The sequence below is a fragment of the Chanodichthys erythropterus genome, chromosome 17, assembly GCF_024489055.1.
Source record: "Chanodichthys erythropterus isolate Z2021 chromosome 17, ASM2448905v1, whole genome shotgun sequence".
In the NCBI taxonomy this organism is placed as follows: Eukaryota; Metazoa; Chordata; class Actinopteri; order Cypriniformes; family Xenocyprididae; genus Chanodichthys; species Chanodichthys erythropterus.
The window spans coordinates 37,313,227-37,335,542 of NC_090237.1; the positions used below are offsets into that span (position 1 = coordinate 37,313,227).

The 22,316-nt window shown below is 40.5% G+C and overlaps 1 protein-coding gene across 1 annotated transcript; it reads right to left on the minus strand.

The window, feature by feature from the left end:
- Positions 1-16,101: 16,101 nt before the first annotated feature.
- On the minus strand, positions 16,102-17,019 carry LOC137005295 (olfactory receptor 51I2-like). Its single transcript, XM_067366140.1, has one exon. The coding sequence runs from the start codon at positions 17,017-17,019 to the stop codon at positions 16,102-16,104; it is 918 nt and encodes a 305-aa protein (XP_067222241.1).
- Between the last annotated feature and the right edge of the window lie 5,297 nt (positions 17,020-22,316).

A 22,316-nucleotide genomic window follows, 5' to 3' on the forward strand; every position in this document is an offset into this window, starting at 1 on the left:
AAGAGGGGTCTACTGCCTCAATGTGAGATGGAAGGGCTACGGACTTTAGATTTCTGGAGATTCGCCGCATATCTCCGCCATCGGAGAGAATGGACCTCACCGAGTCAACCAGGCAGTTGTAGCGAAAATTAACTCAAAGGGGAAATATTAATAATTATTCATAACTCATTTTGATTATTAATTATGATTAATTATGAATATGCAAATCCGTTAATCAGATTAACTGGACGTAGCTACATTAAAATTAACATTTCAATCAGTTAACCTGTTCTTCCAGTGAACGCTCAGGGTTGATTGTTTATTAATTCTAAGTAATGTCAATTTCCAAGTTATGGAAAAATAATATTTCTTATTGTACTGTAATACTCAGAGCGTGTAGTCCGGATCTATCACTTAAGAGGCAATTCATTAGCAGACGGAGTCAGAACCAAACGTGTATTGTGCACAATCTTTATTAACTAACTCACAAACACATAACTAAACTAACAAACACATAACATAACATACACAAAGGGTCACACACACACACACACACACACACGCAAGTCAAAATGAGTAATGATAGAGTTGAACCAGGAGAGATGCTGTTACTAGAGGTATATGAAATGTCAAAGGCAATCTGGAAAGGAATCATCAGTTTCCTCAGCAATAGCAACGGTACATCTTACAAATTAATACTAAATTGCTATTTAGTGTTAAAATGTACGATAATTGCAAGGTGCCCTTAGGCTGAGGAGCATCGGCTCTGCCATCTGAGGAGAGGTCTTGAGGATTCAGCCCGGAGTTTTTATCAGTCATTTCCATGTTGGATGAGGAGCACATGGCTCGTTTGTAGGCCGAGGCCTACAGGCCTTGCAGGCCTCGCCTAGGCCGGCCGCAAGGACAGTCCGTTCGGTCGTTCAGGAGCAAGGAGAAAGAGAGGGAGTGGCACTATCCACTGACTTTTAACCTCTGGTCAAAGCCAACCTCTTAGGAATGATGTGGGCCAATGAGGATGTTGTATTTCCGGGTGACATACACCTCCCCTTGTTGGGGCTTTTATGACCGATTAAGATTAAACTGGCTGAGATTTGAAGAAGGACTATTACAAGATCCTTGTAATACTTATGTGTTGCGCAGATATGGACATACCGCATACACAAACATTCAAATCTTCCCGCTGGGAACCCGTAGACACTAAACATGGCATGATTGAAGTTACCTTGCATGTCATACCACTTAAAAATCATAAAACATGTAAATACAATGAGTACAATACAACAACAGTAATAATGGATACCATTTCCTGAGATTACCATTTCTTTTATAGAACAGTCTGTCTATAAGTTAGTGCAGTAACATCTGTGTTCTGTGTGGAACATGCAGGGAAAATGCAGAGTTTTGTGTGTCTCTTTTCTGCTCTCCATGCGGCATTTATTGGTGCAATAAAGTTTGTAACAGAACTTCTCGGGGGATGGAAGCCAGGCCCCAGAATGAGGTTAAAACCATTGGTTAACTAGCAAATAATCGTGTCTGATTTGTCTCAATCATTACATAATTCCCCCCTTTCGCTCTTGTTGTCTCTCTTATGGCAACAGCGAGCGACGTTGAAGGTGCAGAAAGATCAGACACATCACTGGCACACAAGGCTGGAAGGCTGTGATGGGCCCTGGTTGTGTGTGTCTCCTGGAGTGGTGGTCGTTTCATGGCGGTTGATGCAGACAGTCTGTAAGCTCAGGTCTCTGAGCTGGTGCTGCAGGAACCAAAGCATTCAGTGCCTTGACAGTGTGTCACCTGTCACTCTAAAGTCAGTTAGTGGGGCAAGAGGTTTGCTGGTGGTGAGGATCAGCTCTTTGAGTTTGCTCAGCAGGTGTCGAGGTAGCAGGTGCCATGACAGTGTCATCTGTCATTCGGACACCCGTGAAGCAGGTGGTTGCTGGAAGAGGTTATGGGAGTTGTAGTGTGAAGAGTGTTTCAGACTGACCTAGGGTTGATGACAGAAGCGTTTGTTACCTCTGCTCTCAGTCCGAAGGAGTCTGAAGTTTGCTGTGTCCCTCTGCTCTTGTGGCAGCGCCAGCTTGAGCAGGTCTGAGTGGTCTTGTGTGAGTGGCCAGAAGCTTGTGCTTCTGAGTACTTCTCAAGTAAGTACTGTTCAAGGGGCTCCTTACTAGCGTTAGAAGCTCCTACAGGTTCGATGCAGGCATGTCCGGTCGCCCTTGTGCTACCTGCTGTTGGAGATCATGCGGTGTCTGCAGGAAGAGGATGTTTCCATCCGTGGCTTCTCCCTGTGGTAGGTCTGGTGCCTGGGTCTGTCTGAATTAATCCTTCTCCTTCTGTAGCTTTAGACGATTTCAGGAAATTAGCTGATAAGGTGTCAAGCAGAAGGCTTTGGCTCCCCCCTCTGTACCTCTGTGCTTGGCTGGGGGAGGTTCTTCTGCTGCAGGCAAGAGAGTCTTAGTTCTCTTTGGGCCATGTCAAGTTCATCTTTGGTGTTGTCCAGCTGCTGGGTCAGAGCTTCAATCCCAGATCTGGACACATCCAGAGGACGTTCACAGGTCCTGATTGTGTCATCTTTGACCTAGAGTTCAGAATTTGCTATTTTTAACAGTGACTATTTGTGAAAGAGTTCTTTTACCACGTCTTCTTTGGCTGCCTTTTCCAGCTGCTCTCGTTGCGGAGCAGCTGTCAGAGCCGTTTGCAGTTCGTGGCTTTTCTTCTGTGTCTCTATTCTGTCAGGGTCCTTGTGTCTGTCCCGAGCCTCCATCTCTAGCTGGTCTATGTGGCTTTTAGCATGCATCAGCTCCTTGTGAGTCTCTGTGATCTGGAGTTTGAGGTTGTTCACCTCCTGTTTCAAAACAGTGAGGATGTGGGTCAGGAAGAAGTTGACTTCAGTCAGATCATTGTGACCATACCTCTGGTTTGAGTCATCTGCCTTTACTTCTCTTCCATCTTTGTCCAGTTGCTTTGGCTCTGGTGCTATAATTGATCAGCAGCACTGGTTAGGAGGGTGTTCCTCACGACACCTAGCCAGTCCTTTTGGTCTGCCATCTGGGCAGTTAGGCTGAGCATCTGCAACATTTAGGCATGCTTGTGGTGAGAGTAAGGGCAAGAGACTACTGCAAGATCAAACAGAATTTAGGGCTAAAGGCACAGTGAGCAGCCAGGTGTATAAAATACAGCTAGGTTTAACAAATGACTTAAGATGGTTCTTGTGGTCAAATTATTTCTTAGTATTTCTTACTGATGGCTCATGACAGGCTTGACCTCTGAACAAATAGGAAAAAAAAAAGGGAGAGGAAGAGGAGAGCTTTCCTATTAGATTCTGCTTATTAGTGGTGCTCAAAATTGTGCCCTAGTAATTGTTCAGATTACTTTGTAGCTGGCTCATAAAATTGAAGCAACGGTTGTAAATAAACAAAATCAAGAAGGAGAGTATGTCTAGTTGCTTGTGGTTATATTGGGAAATTAAAACACACCAGAAAAAAAGGAAGATGTAAGTAAATCACAAAAATGAAATAAATAATACTAGTAAAAATTAATAGCTGACTGCTATTATAATTAAAATCAATAAAAAAGATTTAAAGAAGTGACTAAAACAGCAGAATGGGTTTAGATCAGTTGCATACACACAAGCTGTAGTTAAAGGCTTCACATAAATGATGCTAACCGCTAACTGTAGAAGCTATTAGTTAGCTTAGCCTGAGCGTAAGGGTTGCTAGGTGGGGCTAGCTTAAACACCTAGCCTGGTTTGTTTACACCATGGCATCACAAGGTGATGAGTTAGCACTTCCTGTGACAAGTCGTTGTCATGGGAACCAATGCACACCACAGCAATTCAAACAGTTCATGAAGACTGTCTGCTCATTTCAAACTAGTTACGTACAGAGTTAAAATGTGATGTTTATACTTTCAGATTTTCAAAAACTTGATATTACATTCAGTAAAATGCAAATATGTTTTGGCATTTGCAAATTTTACTCATGTAAACTCTTCTCTCTACTTTAAACAACGTCTTGTACTTGTTTAAAGGGTAATTGCACAGCTTGCTGTAAGTCAAAGCTTGTTTAAGCATATATAGTTAAGTCCGTCTTGTGCAGGTATACTGATATTCCTTTCAGCAAGTGAAACACAGTTTTGGTCAAGAGGTAGCTATGCTTGTAGATGCAGCCAAAGTTTAGATGAATGACATCAATCTTAACTATAAAAGGGGGAGCATTACCCAAATCTACATTTATATAACACTGTACTGAGATTCATTCATCAGAAACAGGTTAAGCAATACTGCAATTGGTATTTCTCCAACCAAAGCAGAATAATCAATTAAGAATAATTCTGGTACAGTTTACATGCCGCTGAGCTGAGATTCCTTTGTCAACACAGGCTTACGCTCTAATACTGAGATTAGGATTTCTTCACTAAAATCAGATTAACTTTACACTGATACCATTTGAACATATGCTAAAATGTCTTAAGACTCTTTCTGTTACGGCAGAGGTGTCACTTCAAGCTATAGTTTTATCTGCACCTAACAAGCCAGCACCATTGATCTACATGCGAATCAAACGTTGTCAATCGTCATGTCGGAATTATCAATTATTAAACACACTTTTAGTTGGACGATGGTTTAAGCGAGTGGCGTTAGGCCATGCTAGCTTAACCAGCTCAATCTAGTGTCATATTTCATAATAGCTCGTCGTGGATGGTCATGAGCATTTGAGATTTACACATTCACACAAGGTTTCCTTCCACTCCTAATGCAGACTCCTGCATTTCTGCGAACACACATTTTCATCTACTTTAAAAGCTTTATGCCCTATGCTGACTAAGAAACTTTGTAGAAGCAATGTGGAAGGCACTGTGTTTGCAGTTCACAGTCACTGGGGTCTTAAGAACCCCTGCTGAGGGACCTTGTGTGTCAGGTCCCATGAGTGGCATTGTATGAGGGCAGGTTGTGCTGTCCAAAGAGGTGACTAACTGGTGTAGGAGGCAAAGGTCCTGTGGGTGTCCTCCATTCATTCCAGGTTTGTCTGAGTCTGTGGCAGTAACCCTGGGACTTTCAGATCTGCATTGCCTGGTGTCGAGGGCAGCGCTCAATCTGCACTCAGACTTATGGGTCAGAGGAGTCCTTTATGCTGACTGGTTTCAGTTGCTAATAGTCTGATTGGAGGTTGACTGGCTGTTAAGTCAGAAATCGTGGTGATTCTGGTTAGATCAAGAAAAGAGGGCCTGTCTTGGTGGGTCACGCCAGTCAGGGGCTTCGGGCAAAAAGGAAGGTCTCATATGTTGGCATGAGCACTGTGGTATCCTAGGCTGCAGGCTCTGGCCCCTCCCCCCCCCCCCCCTTTATATAAGGCTGGGGGAGCTGGTGCTTGGTGTGGTCCCTTTGCAGTTGGTAGGACTGTTTCAGTTCTTTTTGGACCACCACAAGTTCGTCTCCCACACTGGTGCATTGCCGAGTCAGTGTTTGGATTTCAGCTCTGCATGCGCTTTAGTGTCTCTTTAAATACAAACAGTTCTTTACGCTCTTTGACTGGCGAAGTTCAACAGCTGTCAGAGCCTCCTGAAGACTGGTGACCTCCCTCAATTGCTCTGCTCTGTCATGGTTCTTGCATCTGTCCTGTGCCTTCTCATGCTGAGTGGGTTGGTTCTCTGTGGAACTCAGTGACTTGCAGTGTTCGTTCAATTACCTCCTGTTGGAAGCCCGTATGAGCATGGGCTAAGGAGAAATTGAAGCTCCTTTTGGCTCAGGTCAGGTGTCAAATGTCTGCTGGTGCTGCCGATCTCGCTGTCCCTTACCCTGCTGTTGCATGTTGTTGACTGCTTTAGCTGAAGGGCAACCATCACATTGTTCCGCTGGGTCTCCAGGGGGTCCTGGATGGCAGGGCTGGATGTACTGGGCAGACAGGCACACTTATGGGGACATGAGAGAAAGAGATAGCACAGGCAAATGCAAGTTCGTACAGCTATGTGGGCCATATAGAAAGTGGCTAGCTGAAGTGGGGGAAGCCAGCATGAGACTAAGGTGTTTAACTATCTTGGATGACAGCTGTAAGCTGTGTTGACTGATGACGGGGCTGGTACACGTCATTAAACTATTACTCAGAGTACAGATGATTCCTTTCCAGAGATTATAACCATAAGGTAAATGAATAGAACAAACTGGTAGAGAAAGAGAGAGAGAAAAAAAATGAAATAAGAAAAGGGAAAGGAAGGAAAGAGGTTTTTTACCCATTTAGTCTTGCTAGGAGATATGGTTAAGCAGGTGTCACTGGTTCAAGTGATGACCTAATCTCTAGACAAACAGGGAAAGACCAGATGCCTTGAGGTCGAAAGGAGAAGAAACAACGGGAAGAGTTTCTAGTCCTTTCTGGAGCCCCAAGTGCACTGGACAGTGGCCGTACTTCATGTACTCAGCACTAAGGAGTGAGGAGGGGGAGCTGAGAGATAGGTGTTTGCGTAATAATAACCTATAACTCATTATGCCTCATTAAGGGAACAACAGTTTCTAGAACTACTGTAATCCTATAGAAAAAGGGAAGAGGGTGATAGTAGAATAACACACAAAAAAATAAAAAAATAAAAAAATAAAAATAAAAACAGAAGGTCCCTTTAGACCTAGGGAATGTGAATACCCAGGTTGATTTAATTAAATGCTAAGTTTAATTAAATCCAACTTGGCCGAACAGAGATAGAAAGAAAGTGAAGGAAATAAAATGACACGTAGAGGAGGAATGAAGTTGAACAAAATAAAATTAGAATTTCCTAGTAGATTTAGAAATCTAAAGGAAAGTTAAACAGACAAAATTGATTTAATAAAATTTTCAAATTTAACCAAATTCAACTTGGCTGCATAGGGATATTCAGGTGAACAAAGTATTAGCATGAAGTAGAGATAGGAAACTAAACAAATTGATTTAATTAAATTTAATTTAATGAAATTAAATTCAACTTGACTGAATAGAGGTACTCAGACTTGACAACGTGAGTGACGCCACATACGCACACACATACGGTTTAAACCAGAGATGGGTGCCTTTTGAGGCGTGCCTTGTGAAGCTTTGGAACTCAAATGAATCGTTTGTGTTGCATCATTGATTTGGAGCGTGTGTCAAACTGCCACAGTCACGTGATTTCAGTAAACGAGGCTTTGTGATGCATCCTAGCAGTTTCAAAGTGTTTCAAGATGTCCATGGTTCATCTCTAAGTCCCATGAACCCATGTCTATACATGATTTGTACATGAAATGTGTCTAACACATTTAAATGACGCATTTGATAAAGGGAAGTGACGTATTGTCATGTTTTGTCTGATATAGTTCAGTTTTTATTAACAAGCACTACCGTTTACTGAAATATCATTTCTTGACAGAAACCTCATGTTTAAGGATATTAGATGATTCATTGATCACTTTTAATTGATTACAACTTAATAATAAAAATTTGTGAATGGCTTATTAAAGATGTCTCGTATTCGTATATCTCTAGTATTCACTACGCTTACTGTTCTGACTCGCAAAGGGGCGCTTTGAGCGGTTCGAACAGTGAATCGTTTGTGACGCAATTGATTCATTTGATTCCGAGCTTCACAACGCTTTGTGTTCCCATCAACAGTTCAAATCAAAGTCCCTCCTGAAAGGGATCCCAAAGTCTATGTAGTGGTTCAACCTTAATGTTATGAAGCGATGAGAATTACTTTTTGTGTGCAAAAAAAACAACAAAAAATAACTTTATTCAACTAATTAGTCTGCCCTGTTATTCTGCTACATTATTTGCGTTGCAGAGCTTCCGTGTTTACGTCCGTGTGGCCGGATCCTGCGTCAGCATCACACGCATGCCTTGTGCTGCTCGCATGACCAGAGCCAGCGGATACTCGGAAGCTCTGCAATACAAATTACATATCAGAATAACGGGGGTATTTGTTGAATAAAGTCATTATTTTTGTTTTATTTTTTTTCACACATAAAACGTGTTCTTGTCGCATTATAACATTAAGATTGAACAACTGCAGTCACGTAGACTGTTTTAACGAATACCCTTCTGGACCTCAAAAGATACAGCGACACCGAGGACAAACGAGTTTGTTCCGAGGACAAACGAAGGTCTTATGGATTTGGGACGACATGAGGGTGAGTAATTAATGACAGAAATTTCATTTTTGGGTGAACTAACCCTTTAAGATTTAAGTTCTGTGCCCGGTTGCATGAAACTCCTTAAGTGAGGGTTTCCCTGAGGGAGAAAAAATCCCTGAGGTAAGGGATTTCACTAAGAGCGTTGAAACAAACTTCTTAACTTTCACCCTTACTTAAGTGTTTACATTAAACTTTTCACGGTAGTTTCTGACAACATACGGCAATGATCGCAGCGGTTGCTATAGTTACTACCTCTAACAGTAAACAGAACATAATGAACCACAAAGCCAAATCCTCGCTTAAACCACATTTGTATGCATATATTTGTGCTATGGAGAGTACAAACATAACAGAAATCAAAAAACTGAAAAGTACCACAAGCAAAAAAATGCAAGGCAATTCAAACTTGAAGCAGTGCTGGAACTGCGTAACTCCGTCGGGTTTGGTGCTCAATGTCATGTTCTAGTGTTGCGGTGAGACGAAGGATTGACTGGCGGTCAAACCGATATTCTCTCAATAACTGTATATCATTCATCGTCTCCAAGGGATTATTGCGATCATTAAAACAGTCGGTGTTATGTTGAGATCCGCGTGTTTTCCGGAAGTCTTTTAAACAAATGAGATTTACATAAGACATTTACATAAGAAAGAGAAAGCAATGGAGTTTGAAACTCAATGTATGTCTTTTCAATGTACTGAACTCTTGTTATTCATCTATGCCAAGGTAAATTCAAATTTTGAATCTAGGGCACCTTTAACAAGTTATGTGTCACAAACTTGGTCTCTGTGGCTCCCTCCGATCGCCACCTGAGGGCACCCTCACCTGAGTACTAACTGTTCCTGGACTACATTTCCCATACGCCATATCTGGACTGATTACACACACGCCTGATCCATATTCCCTGGACTATAAAAGACCCTCATGCCCATGCTTTGCAAAGGTTTGTTTTGCCCTGGCTAACATTTCTGAGACTTGTGGGTTTGGAATGACATTATGTTGTGTAATGACATTTTTAATTTTTGGCTGAAGTATCCCTTTAAACAACACTTTTTAGTGAAAAAACTTTGATTTATTCCATATAAAAAATTAGGCTGCAATGTTAATTTAATAGCCTATTCTATAGGTTGTATATCTTTTTGCTTTTCTTTTGTTCTAGAACATTTAGCTGATACACCTCAAAATACTAGTATTATTCCAAAAATATAAAATAAACTCATTTAATCTGGTTAATGTCACTGTTCGGGTTTACAGTGTGGCCAAATAAACAGACATGGTTGCAATCAGATTGTGGAATGATTCAGAATATTTCATCCAGCTCCTTCTGCTTAAAAATTGGGATACATCATGCTGGCATTTGGTTGAAGGAAGAGTTGTAGCTGATCATAGGGGTCAGGTCCGTTTTTGTGGTCTTCGCTGAGGATCTGGGTCAGGATAGGTTCTGACTAATTGTCATGGTCTTTGCTAACATTCAGGGCTGTGGCGTGGTTGTCTCAGTGTGCAGGTTTGCCATGTGGTCTGGATATGGATAGTATCTGGCTGACTACAGTAACCTTGAGATAAGGATGAGTCAGACAGTCTAATATAAGTGTAGGTGCCATTCCTCTTATGATATAAGTACATCGGATGTTATGGGAAGTGGTTCCAATCTCTTAAGTGCTTTGAATTATAAAACTGTAATACTGTGTTATGTATGCTAGGTTAAAGAAATAGGCCTATAATCTAGATTTAAACTGACAGAGTGTGTCTGCCTCCCAAACAATGTTAGGAAGACTGTTTCAGAGTTTGGGCACTAAATAGGACAAGGATCTACTGTCCATGGTATTATCAGAATTTTGAGACTGCAATGAACGTGGAAGACTATAATGTGATAGGACTTTGCTTAAAAGTGCTACAGAGGATCTTTTTGTCAACTGAGAAACCAAAGACTGTTACTGAGTTTTTGAAATGAGCGCATGCGTAAGAACAGTCCCCCTCCTTCACAGCTCATTTCGAGGGAACGCCTCCCAAAACTTGTGCACGAGTATTAGACACAAGTGTTTACCACCGGCATTCGCTGTATCGTGTTAGTGGATTTATTATGTCGGACTCACAGCAGGTAACTCATAATCTGCAGTTGTTACTCCTGTCTCCTGACAAAAACATTGCATGTGGCGCCTATGGAGTGTGGAAAGTTACTGGAGCGCGCAGCCGCGTTCGTCTCTCACAAGGAACGTCATGGCAGTGATTGACAAGCCAGAGAGCCAATCCGCGCATGTCTTTCACAAGGAACGTAACGGCAGTGATTGACAAGCCAGAAGGCCAATCGTTTACGCGATGATCGGCTGATGTTTTTAAGGCCCTACCTCATGCACAGATGATGTATATTAATATTATTCCTTTCAGTGCATCTAATAAATAGTCTTTTATCAGTTAGTAAAGACAGTTTCAATTAATATTGCAAAAATGTATAAAACAAAACATCCTCTGTAGCACCTTTAAGTACTAAATAGCTAAACCTGTCAGGATTATGTTCTGTTTATTGTGTTTGGTTCTGTCATTCTAATGCCAAGTTTACACTACAGTTCTTTAACTCTCTGGAGTCCGTTAACACGCCGGCGCGTTTTGCAGGATTTTTTTCACATTGCAGCAAAACAGACTTAAAATACTCTGTCATTTCTTGTCATAAAAAACATAAGTAATATATCAATTGAAACTATAGAATATCTTCTTTTATTTGTGTACACTCAGAGTAAAAACACAATGTTGTGCTTTTTGTAAAATAAAAAAAACTAACATGAAGTGTGATCTCTCCTCTCCCTCTGAACGAAGTCCAATCTGATAGTTCTCAGAAAATGAACTGTAACTTATGAATACTAATGACAAAAAAAAATGACACATATGTCTAAAGAAACATTGAAATGTCAGGTTTTAAATCGTGCAAGTCAAATCGAAAACAAACATTCTGTGTTTATGTAATCTGTATGAAAAGAGAGCCATGTCAGAAGTCCGTGATTCAGCTCATTATCCGCTAATGCGGCCACGCCCACGGAGCCAGCGCTATTCAGAGGCAAATTCAGAGGCAATACTTGTATGCATTGTCTCAATCGTGTATTTATTGTCCTGAAAAGTGTTTATCTGGATGTTAAAGCCATGGTTAGCAATCTCTATAAGACATGCCGTTAGTTCCTGGTTCCTTTTCTTCTTTATATGAATTTGTGGCCTGAAGGTGTACAGAGAGCGCCCTCTGGCTGCAAGTATGAATTGAAAACACATAATCCAGCACTCATAGTGATGACAATACTGAATAAATATTACTCCTCTGTATAGAAAATTGACATAAACATATAAGAATCCATCAATATTTCTCCAAATGTGCATGCTTTTAAGCTAAAAGGCTATATGAAATGTCATAGAGTTAGCATAATTGTTCAGATACTTTGCATCACAGAAATACATGATATTTTAAATATTACAGTTTTTTCCAATTGCTAACACACTAAAATGACATGCACAGCACAATTATTTAAACTGACACACAGAGAGCAAAACTTCTTCTCAAGTCTCCAAAAGTCTAAACACCTTTTCTGTTTTACACACATTTTGCATTTCAAAATAGCACTTTTTAAATTCACTAAATACAGTTCTCTGCATAAGACACAACAATCTGACATAAAGTCACATGTTTGCCATTTCAAAACACTGCCATTCAAAATGACACTACATGAGCTAATTGGCCAATTACATGTGCCACCTGGCCAAACACCTCAGTGGTTAATTGTTAACACTTCAATCAGGATGTAAGCACTATGAAAAGACCACAGGTGAGAACCTTTTTTTTTTACAACAACAATGGAAGACATTGCAGAGAGAGGAAGAGGGAGGTTGAGAATAAGAGGGGGAGGAAGAGTGAGAGGTAGGGGTAGAGCAGGTAGAGGAGTTCATGGCCAAAGAAGACAAACACTTTCAAATGAAATCAGAGCAACCTTAGTAGATCATGTCATCAACCATGGGTTGACAATGCGTGAGGCTGGACAGAGAGTGCAGCCAAACTTGAGCCGTTTTACTGTCGCCTCTGTCATCCGGACCTTTAGACTGGAGAACAGGTATGTAACCAAAATTTCATGTAGTACACATGTAGTATACCCCATGTCATAGTGTATCAGTTGGGTGACACCTGTTTACTTAGTGTATGACATCAGCCATTCATGAACTGTACAAGTTTCCTGTACAATGTACTCTACTGTGGGGGAAAATATTTAGGCTGCATTGTCCAAGCCCTATATATATTTTTTTATTTTTTCTAAAGGACTGAGAGACGACACCATGGTGGAGGAAGGGGCCAAATGTTCACCGGGGTACAGGAAGCTGCCATTGTAAACTTGGTTTTGGAAAATAATGAAATCAGATTACGAGAAATTCAAAGCCACATCATCCAAGACAACACCTTATTCAACAACATTCAACGAGTTAGTCTGTCCACATTGGCTCGCATTCTCAAGCGAAACCAAATCAGAATGAAACAACTTTATAAGGTGCCGTTTGAGAGAAACTCTCAAAGAAACAAAGAGTTCAGACGAGCATATGTGGATGTAAGTACTATATTGACTGCAGTACACTACACACAACATTGTTTCCCAGTGTACTGGATAACACCATATTGAGTGATTTTTGTTCTTTGTTTTCAGGGAGTACTGGAAATGGATGCTCATGCAATCCCACATGAGTTCATCTTTATAGATGAGGCTGGGTTCAACCTAGCAAAGACCAGAAGAAGAGGGAGAAACCTCATTGGCCACAGAGCCATTATAGATGTTCCTGGCCAACGTGGTGGGAACATCACAATGTGCGCTGCCATCTCCAATATGCATGGTGTCCTCCACCGTCATGCCAAACTTGGACCATACAACACAGCCCATATTCTCACATTTCTGGACAGACTTCACAACATTCTCATAGCACCAGAGCGTATGAATGATGCAGACCATCAAAGAAACCGGTACGTTGTAGTATGGGACAACTTGAGCTTTCATCGTGCAGCCCCAGTCCAAAACTGGTTTGCTGACCACCCAACATTTCTCGTGCAATACCTCCCACCATACTCACCATTTCTGAACCCCATAGCAGAATTCTTTTCGGCATGGCGGTGGAAGGTATACGACCGGCAGCCCTTTGTGCGCATGCCTCTTGTGCAGGCCATGGAAGAGGCATGTGATGAGATTGATGTGGGTGCAATTCAGGGATGGATAAGGCACTCAAGGCGCTTCTTCCCTCGATGTCTGGCAAGGGAAGATATTGCCTGTGATGTTGACGAGGCGTTGTGGCCAGACCCGGCTGTGCGGCAAGATGCTGCCTAATTATTTTTCTTGCCTTTTTTTTTTTGTTTGTTTGTTTTTTTTACTGTAATATTTTTTTTTTCAGAAATTTTCTTTTTCAGTTTACTTTTTTTGTAAGAATATTTTTGTTCAGTCCCATGTAAATATATCTGCTGTGCTTATGTTGTACTGACTTGTTTACTGTAGTGAAGGAAAAAAAATAAAAATGTTGCAAAAGCATGTGTGTGTATCTGCAAATATTTCTGTGCATGTGAACAATCTGATACATATTTTAGTATTATGGCAAAGCATACTAAAGATGGGGGTGCTTTTCATTATGCCCAACAGTGTGTAGGTGGTTAGGCAAAAATCTGGTAATATGAATGAAGTGTGTGCCATTTCATGCAAAAGTTTGATTTTGATAATGCTCTGTGTAGTTTCGGTTGCAGTGCTTCATTTTGCAGGATATATGAGGTATTTTGCAGTTTGGGTGTGTGGTTTTGTGAATTGTGTTAAGTGTTTTGATAAAACCAGACTAGTTTGAAAAATTGTGTGTTAGCAATTGGAAAAAACTGTAATGTATTAATAACCAACATCAACTAACAATGAGCAATATCTTTGCTACAGTATTTATTAATCTTTGTTAATGTTAGTTAATAAAAATAGTCATTCATTGTTAGTTCATGATAGTTCACAGTGCATTAACTAATGTTAACAAATGAAACCTTACTGTTTGTGTTTAATAAGATTAAGAGAAAACTGTTATTAATTTTTATGGTAACACTTTAATAAGTGCAACCATAATCGCATTCTCTCAATATTCAAAGAGCAAATAAGTCAAAATTTTTCTTTGATACAGAGCTAAGATATGGTTACAACTACACAGCCCAGCCTAAAATAGCTTTCATATTGAGAGATTGCATTCATCAGGGAGCTGCTTTCAAAATGCGGGGTATTTTAATCGCGTCTGAATGCGCGCTCGTGTTTACTTTCACTTTCGTGATCGCACGTAACTCTGTAAATATGGAGCAGCGGCAACCGGTATCCAACTGAATTTTTATTTTTTTTTTTAAATACAAAGCAAAATGACAGTGGAGGCGTAATATAAACGTAGTGGTAGCATATTCTTTCCTAATCATCCTAACACTCTGTCATGGCAACATCGAGACTACGTTTCGCCTCGATGCCAGTTTATGTGAATAAATTGTGTATTTCCCTCACAAATTTCACAAAAAACTCACTAGTCTGTACACTGTCTGTCTGGTCTCTCTGCGCGTTGCTTTGCGAGATCATGCGGCGCAATTTTTTTTTTTTCCTCACTGCTGCACGAGTCTGCGTGAGAATATGGGGGTGTGGCGTGAGAGTGTGAGAATTGGGTCAATTGCGTGAGTCTCACGCTGAATGCGTGAGAGTTGGCAGCCTTGTGAATGGATTGTTGAATGGACTTAACTTAAGTCAACTCCCCCATAGTCAATAATTTTATCCCTTAAAACTCATCTTTGATCATGAAAATTACATATTTAAACTTTTTTTTCTCTGTATTGTTTTTTAAATGAATGCCTTAAAATAGTTTGAATGTAACTCTTGCTTAATTTAGTATACATGGACCAATGAATATGCAAATTAACCCCACCTCCACTCACTCACACCAGATCAGAGATTCACTTGGCCAATGGCAAGTGGAAATACTGGTTTAATACTGGTTTAATTCAGCCATATATGTTTGAATCAGATTTGTTTGTTTCAGAGGAAAAGCAAATTATACAGTTTCATCCACAATGTATCATAACGGTAATGTGTTTTGTGTAACGCTCTCTACAACGTCGGACACAAGCGATAATGAATTACCTTTTATCTTTTTTTTTTTTCTTTTTTTTTTTGTACTGGTGGTGTAAAAGAATAAGAATGGCATTCTTAGTGCACACCAATACTAACTCATAATTAGCTACCAATACTCTAAAATCAGCTCATGCCTTGGTAAAGCATTATTTTGTCATGGCTTTACTTGAAGGTGCCCAATCATAATTAATTCACTGTTAAATGCTTGCTCATGATTTATCATAAACTTGCTATCAAATACAATGAGAATGAGGTATAGTATCATCACGGCCTGCATCTGGATGGAGAGTGAACTCTACTGATACCCAGCAAACTCTCTGACCATGATTCCAGTTTGGCCGTTTCTTTGGGAACTGTTCCACAAATGTTCTTTGTGGGGTTTGAATTTGTATTTCTTAAAGTAGTAGTAGGGTGAGTTTGAAGGGAAATAGAACACCACAAAACAAATAAATTCCTTTTAAGGTCAGTTATTATTTTATTTAGTATTCTCTACATTTGATGAGGAGGATCAACTAATCCTGTGCCATCCAGTAATGTTTATGACAAAACTGCAGAATAAAGTTCAGACTATGATAATATTAAATTCAAAGTCAAAGTACTTCTTAAAGAGGCTGATTGATTTGTTGTAGTTATAAATTTTAATTATTGAATTAACTATCAACCGTACTAACATGGCTGCTGTTATTCATGCATAAATCTATGACAACTCCAATCGTAGTTAAGGATAGCTCTTCATTGGTTCATGATTAGTTCATGCTTTCAATAATCATTAGTTCATGTTAAATTAAGTATTACTTCAGGAATTGATTATTCATGTACCCTTATTGTGAAGCGTTACCCCTTTATTATACTAGATAAGTCATTTACCTGGATCTATTTATAAGACAGATAATTGTTTTGCGAATATTGGGCAAGTTTAAAGCATAAACAAGAGGGTTCAGGATGGGTGGTATAACAAGAAATTGAAGTGAAAGTAAAACTGACAGCCATATAGGAAGTTGTAAAGTCACAACCCGACTCAAAGTGACCTCAGAAATAATGGCAAATGAAAAATTCAAAAGGATCACAATGTGTGGAATACAAGTTTGATACGCTTTGCTCTTGAACTGCGCTGAGCTTCTTCGACAAATGATAAGAATTTTTACATAAGAATATAATATTAAACTTAATGGGATGATTACATTTGTGATCAATAAAAAAAAGCCCATGACATTATTAACAGCACTGTTTGTACAAGACAGTTTAACCACTTCAAAGTTGTGGCAGTACACCTTAAACAATTTGTTACCACACAATGTCAGTCTGGAAGTCAAAATAGCAGAAGTTCCAAGAGAAATCATTGGATAAGTCAAGTTTATAACTATTAAAACAGTTAGAAATCTTGGTGTAATTATGTTGTGATACTGCAAAGGTTTACTTATCGCAACAAATCTGTCAAATGACATTAACATTAATATTGTATTTTCATTTGCTGCATATGTGAAAATTACATAAGACTGTATGATACATGCTTCAAAAGAGATTGAGTGTGTATCAGAAAGCAAGTCTGTCAGTACTCTTGGGAAAAAGCCAGCAGTTCCAAACACAGAGTTGACAGACAAACATGAAATCAGAATGTACATGGGCTGGTGTAAAGTCCTTTCCAGAAATATTGCAAGCATAATAATGGCATTAAATAGTGTGATAGCACAGTACAGAATAAATCCCAAACTGAAGAAAGCATATCTTATGTGCCCAAGATTTTCAAATAACATGAAGTAAAAATATGTTCCATTTTCCATTTTCTGATAAGCAAAGATAGCCTTCAATGACCTGAGTTAAGACAACAGACATAGATCTTATGACTTATGCACATTTTAAACATAAGCAATATGTTATTAAATTTTGTTTTTGTCTGTTCTACATATATACAAGTGAGATATAGTAAGGTTCAATGGTAGCACTTTACAATATGGTTCATTAGTTAAACATTAGTTAATGTACCTTGACATTTGACTTGACATTTGATATTCAACAGTGCTTTGATCTGCCTGCATTGCCACTATTCTTTAAGAGCTGCTGTGCAGCCAAAATTATATACCAGTTATCAATGTAAAGCTGCTTTGACACAATCTGCTTTATAAAAAATCACTATATAAATAAAGGTGACTTGACTTGTATTAACTAACATAAACTAACCATGAGCAATACATTTGTTACTGTATTTACTAATCTTTGTTAACATTAGTTAATGAAAATACACTTGCTCATTGTTTGTTCATGTTAGTTCACAGTGCATTAACTAATGTTAACAAGATTTTAATAATGTATTAGTAAATGTTGAAAATAACATGAACAAAGATTAATAAATGCTGTTCATGTTAACTAATGTAGTTAACTAATTTTAACTAATGAACCTTATTGTAAAGTGTTACTGGTTCAATTTATTATTTCATGATATCTTACCTTTTTCACAGTTACTGTGTGGTATATTAACAGTGTACAAGCAAAGTGTCGACAACTTTAAAATTAATGTTTCAATCAATCTCAGGCAAAAATACAATCAATATCCTAAAAAGACATTGCACAATTTAAATAGCTTGTCTAATACACCTTGAAACGACCAACAATGCTTTGTCTTTAATGTGCTAGAGAACTGTGGGTCATCAGAATACAGGTAATTTTTTTTTTTTTTTTTAATGCATCTAACATGTCTCAGGAGCAGGCCCGGATTGGCTAATCAGGAGCACCGGGAGCCTCTGTTGATAGGTATGTTTTTTTACGTAGAAGAAACAAAAACCTATTGATTTGGCTTCCCTTGAAACTAATTAATTACATAAAAAATCATGGCAGACTTATAATAGACAGTTAAATTAGCTTATGCAACAGAACATACCGTAACAGCAAAGGAAAGCATGAATAATTTTATTACATTGGTAACTGGAATTCAGAAAATGTTTTTACATTTTTGCTTATAACACTGTTGACATGTCTGCCATCATTACATACATATGGTTCAGATACAATTAAATTATCATTTTAATTGACTCATGTGGTTGGACTCGTCTTGCTCTTGCAGTACTTTGATGGCACACATGATCATGACGTCACAGCAGTGCCGATCGAAGTCAGATAAAACTTTCTAACCAGAATGATTTGTGTTTGTCTGAGCCACACTGCATTACAGCGGTCATATGATGCTATTTTAAAAATTCATTATTTTAATTGCTGGGTGTAATAGAATATGTTATCATGCTTTAATGTAAAAAAAAAAGAAAAAAAAAAAAAAAACTTTTCACACAATGTACATTATTGCAGCTCCTCTATTCCCAGTCTGTCTGAAACACTCCGATTTCTGCAAAGCCTCTCCTTCCGAAAAGCTCAGAGTGCTCTGATTGGCCAGCTGATTCAATGCATTTTGATTGGCCAAACACCTCAAGCATGTATCTGAAATGTAATGCCCCTTACCATAATCATGAGCATCAGCTTCCAAGGCTTCTAAAGCATTTGTAAACACACAGTTAATAATAATGTCAATGGTTTTACCATATCAGTTCAAGCCAGAGGTCTGAAAAATGATTTTTGCAAATACAACTTGAGCCGAACGTTTCATAGTGGTTAAGTGGTTTGTATAGCTGTCCCTCCAGGATTTCTCAATCCTGCAATCAGTGAATTAATTGCAAAATAAAGCAAACTCTGCAATATTTGGAGCTTGCATATTAATTGCCTCAGATTTTCTGGACATTTTGGGCTTAAACACCTCCTGTGACATCATCGTCATGTGCAGAAATTGCCTCACAGTGCTTTGGTCAACCACACTCCTCACCTACATGCCTCATGACCCGATTTTTTGGCCAGGCATTCACGAGAATGTGCGCAGGTGGTGCGCGGCTTGTCGTGAATGTCAGTTGGTAAACCCACCGGCCACCCCAAAAGCGCCTTTGTGCCCCCTCCCATTAGTGCAGGTCCCCTTCAAGAGAATTGGCATGGACCTCATCGGGCCATTAGAGCAATCAGCAAGAGGACATTGTTTCGCATTAGTCATTGTGGATTATGCAACACGATATCTGGAAGCAGTGGCTCTCCGCAACATTTCCGCTAAAAGTGTTGCTGACGCACTGTTTTCTTTAATCTCCCGAGTGGGGATTCCCAAGGAAATCCTCACTGACCAGGGCACAGCGTTTATGTCCAGACGTTACGTGAACTTTACGAATTATTGGGCATTAAATCAATTCAGATCAGCATCTTTCACCCACAAACGGACGGGCTGGTCGAAAGTTTTAATCGCACGCTAAAAACAATGATTTGTAAATTCGTTCAGGAAAATGCCAAAAATTTTGACAGATGGTTGGAACCCCTGTTGTTCGCTGTGCAAGAGGTCCCGCAAGCCTCCACGGGGTTCCCCCTTCAAGTTGCTCTATGGTCATCAGCCCTGGGGGGTGTTAGACGTCATAAGAGAAACTTGGGAGGACGGACCTTCTCAATCTAAAAATGAAATTCAGTATGTGCTGGACCTGAGAACAAAACTCCACACGTTGGGGCGGCTGTCTATGGAGAATTTGTTACAGGCCCAGGACAAACAGAGCCGGCTGTATAATGGGGGGCCAATTTGCGTAAATTTGCACCGGGAGATAGAGTGCTTGCAATGCTCCCAATGTCAAGTTTGAGGTCACACGGCAAGTTGGAGAGCTCGATTATGAGGTAATACACTCAGATAGGAGGGGAGCACGTCAAATTTACCACCTCAGTCTCCTGAAAAAGTGGAATGAGGTAGAATTTGTGATGCTGGCGACGGTGATTAGCGGAGAGGATGATCTCGGGCCAGAGGCGAATATATAAAAAAACAATCTCTCGCACTGGCCCCAGGGGGAGATCCTCTCTCGCCTTCCCAGCTCATTGATTTAACCAGATTACAGCCAGAGTTTGCTGTCGTGTTTTCCCCCCTACCTGGCCGTACAAACCTCATTCAGCACCATATCGAGACAGAGCCGGGCGTGGTGGTTCGCAGCCGGCAATATCGCTTGCCTGAACACAAGAAAAAGTAGTTCAGGAAGAATTAGGTGCGATGCTTGAAATGGGGGTAATAGAAGAATCCAACAGTAACTGGGCGAGCCCGATAGTTTTGGTTCCTAAAACAGACGGCTTGGTGCGGTTCTGTGTGGATTATGGCAAGGTGAATGCTGTGTTGCAGTTCAACGCATATCCAATTCCACGGGTTGACGAATTGCTTGACCGGCTTGGTACGGCTCATTTTTATTCGACATTGGACGTAACAAAGGGTCATTGGCAGATCCCCTTGTCTCCATTATCCAGAGAAAAAAACAACTTTCACTACGCCGTTCGGATTACTCCAATTTGTTACACTTCCGTTCGGGCTGTTCAGGGCACCGGCTACCTTTCAGCAGCTGATGGACAGGGTGTTACGGCCCCATGCTGCATATGCTGCTGCCTATCTAGATGATATTATCATATTTAGTAATGACTGGCAGCGGCATATGCAGCATTTGAGGGCGGTCCTAAGGTTGCTGAGGGGAGCCGGGCTCACGGCCAACCCGAAGAAGTGTGCGATTGGGCGCGTGGAAGTAAAGTATCTGGGCTTCCACTTGGGTCATGGACAGGTGCATTCCCAAATTGATAAGACTGCAGCAGTTGCGACCTGTCCACGCCCCAAGACCAAAAAGGAGGTAAGACAGTTCTTGAGGCTGGCGGGATATTATAGAAGGTTTGTGCCTAATTATTCGGACCTCACCAGCCCCTTGACTGATCTTACTAAAAAGGAAGCACCTGATACGGTTCAATGGACGGAGCCGTGCCAGCAGGTGTTCACCCAGGTGAAGGCTGCACTGTGTGGCGTGCCATTGCCTCACTCCCCTGATTTTTCTCTCCCTTTTGTGTTGCAGACGGACGCATCGGACAGGGGACTGGGTGCTGTCCTGTCCCAGGAGATAGAGGGGGAGGAAAGGCTGTTGCTGTACATTAGTCGCAAGCTTTCTAAGAGAGAGACTTAGTACAGCACCATACTCACCCTCCGCTATTATCTCCTGGGACGGGAATTCACCCTCTGTTTGGACCACGCTCCTCTGCAGTGGTTCCAACGCATGAAGGATACCAACGCATAGATCACTCATTGGTATCTAGCTTTACAGCCTTTTAAGTTCAAGGTGGTCCACAGGCTAGGCGTTCAGATGACTGCGGCCGAATTTCTCTCCAGGAATTTTGATGGGGTGGTATGTGGCAACTGAACTGTTATTGATTTTTGACTGTTTTGTGCCGGTCTGCACACCTTTCTGTTTGAACACTTTCCTTAATAAACAGCCAGTAGTCAAAGCCGACCCTGTCCTCTTCCTTCCTCACATTTGAACCCTGTAACACATAGCTTGTTGGATAGTGAGTCAACCAGCGTCTTGGCAACCGGACAACACTTACAACACCAATATCCCAGGGTATATATTACTCCAGTTACTCCTTTAGAAGAGTACACTGAACCGAGACATGCTGTGATGAGAGTACTGATAAGCTCAAGCTGCTGATACTGATAGTGATAGTACTGAGCATAAGTGTACCCCAAACGTACACAGTCAAGGAGGTGTGTTGGGTTCGGAAGGTTGAGTTAAACCAGTGCAATTGTAGCAATGACTTCTGCTGCTAAAATCTTTTCAGCATGTCATAAGTGGAGTTCCATCTTATTAAATCCTGCTTAGTCTCAGACATCATGCCCATGGACCGTTGGCTGAAAGTTGGCTGTCTGGCAAGAATTGAGCAAGAATTCTTGCCAGACAGCCAGTTACCTCTACATCTTTCACCGATTTAATTGGCCACTCTTTGACCGGTAGACTGCTGTCTGCTGGCCCCTGCTGTCACTTTGAATCTTCCTCCAAGTCTTTTGGACCTGCCCTCAAGTAATAATATCGGCAATATTCAGTGGTCCAGGGACCGACCACCATTCCTGAAGTTGTGTCCTGTTGGCATAAAAAAAAAAGGTCTGGAAACCATAGCTGTCACGCTGGGTCACACCAAGGGCTGTCTGGCTGTCAACAAAGTGGTACCACTGATTGACTCTAATTTGGCTTTAGACTCAACTAGTCTTACTGTTGAACCT

Coding starts and splice junctions, on each gene's coding strand:
- LOC137005295 (XM_067366140.1), bottom strand. CDS start 17,019: ATGGAAAATGGAACATATTTTTACTTCATGTTATTTGAAAATCTTGGG.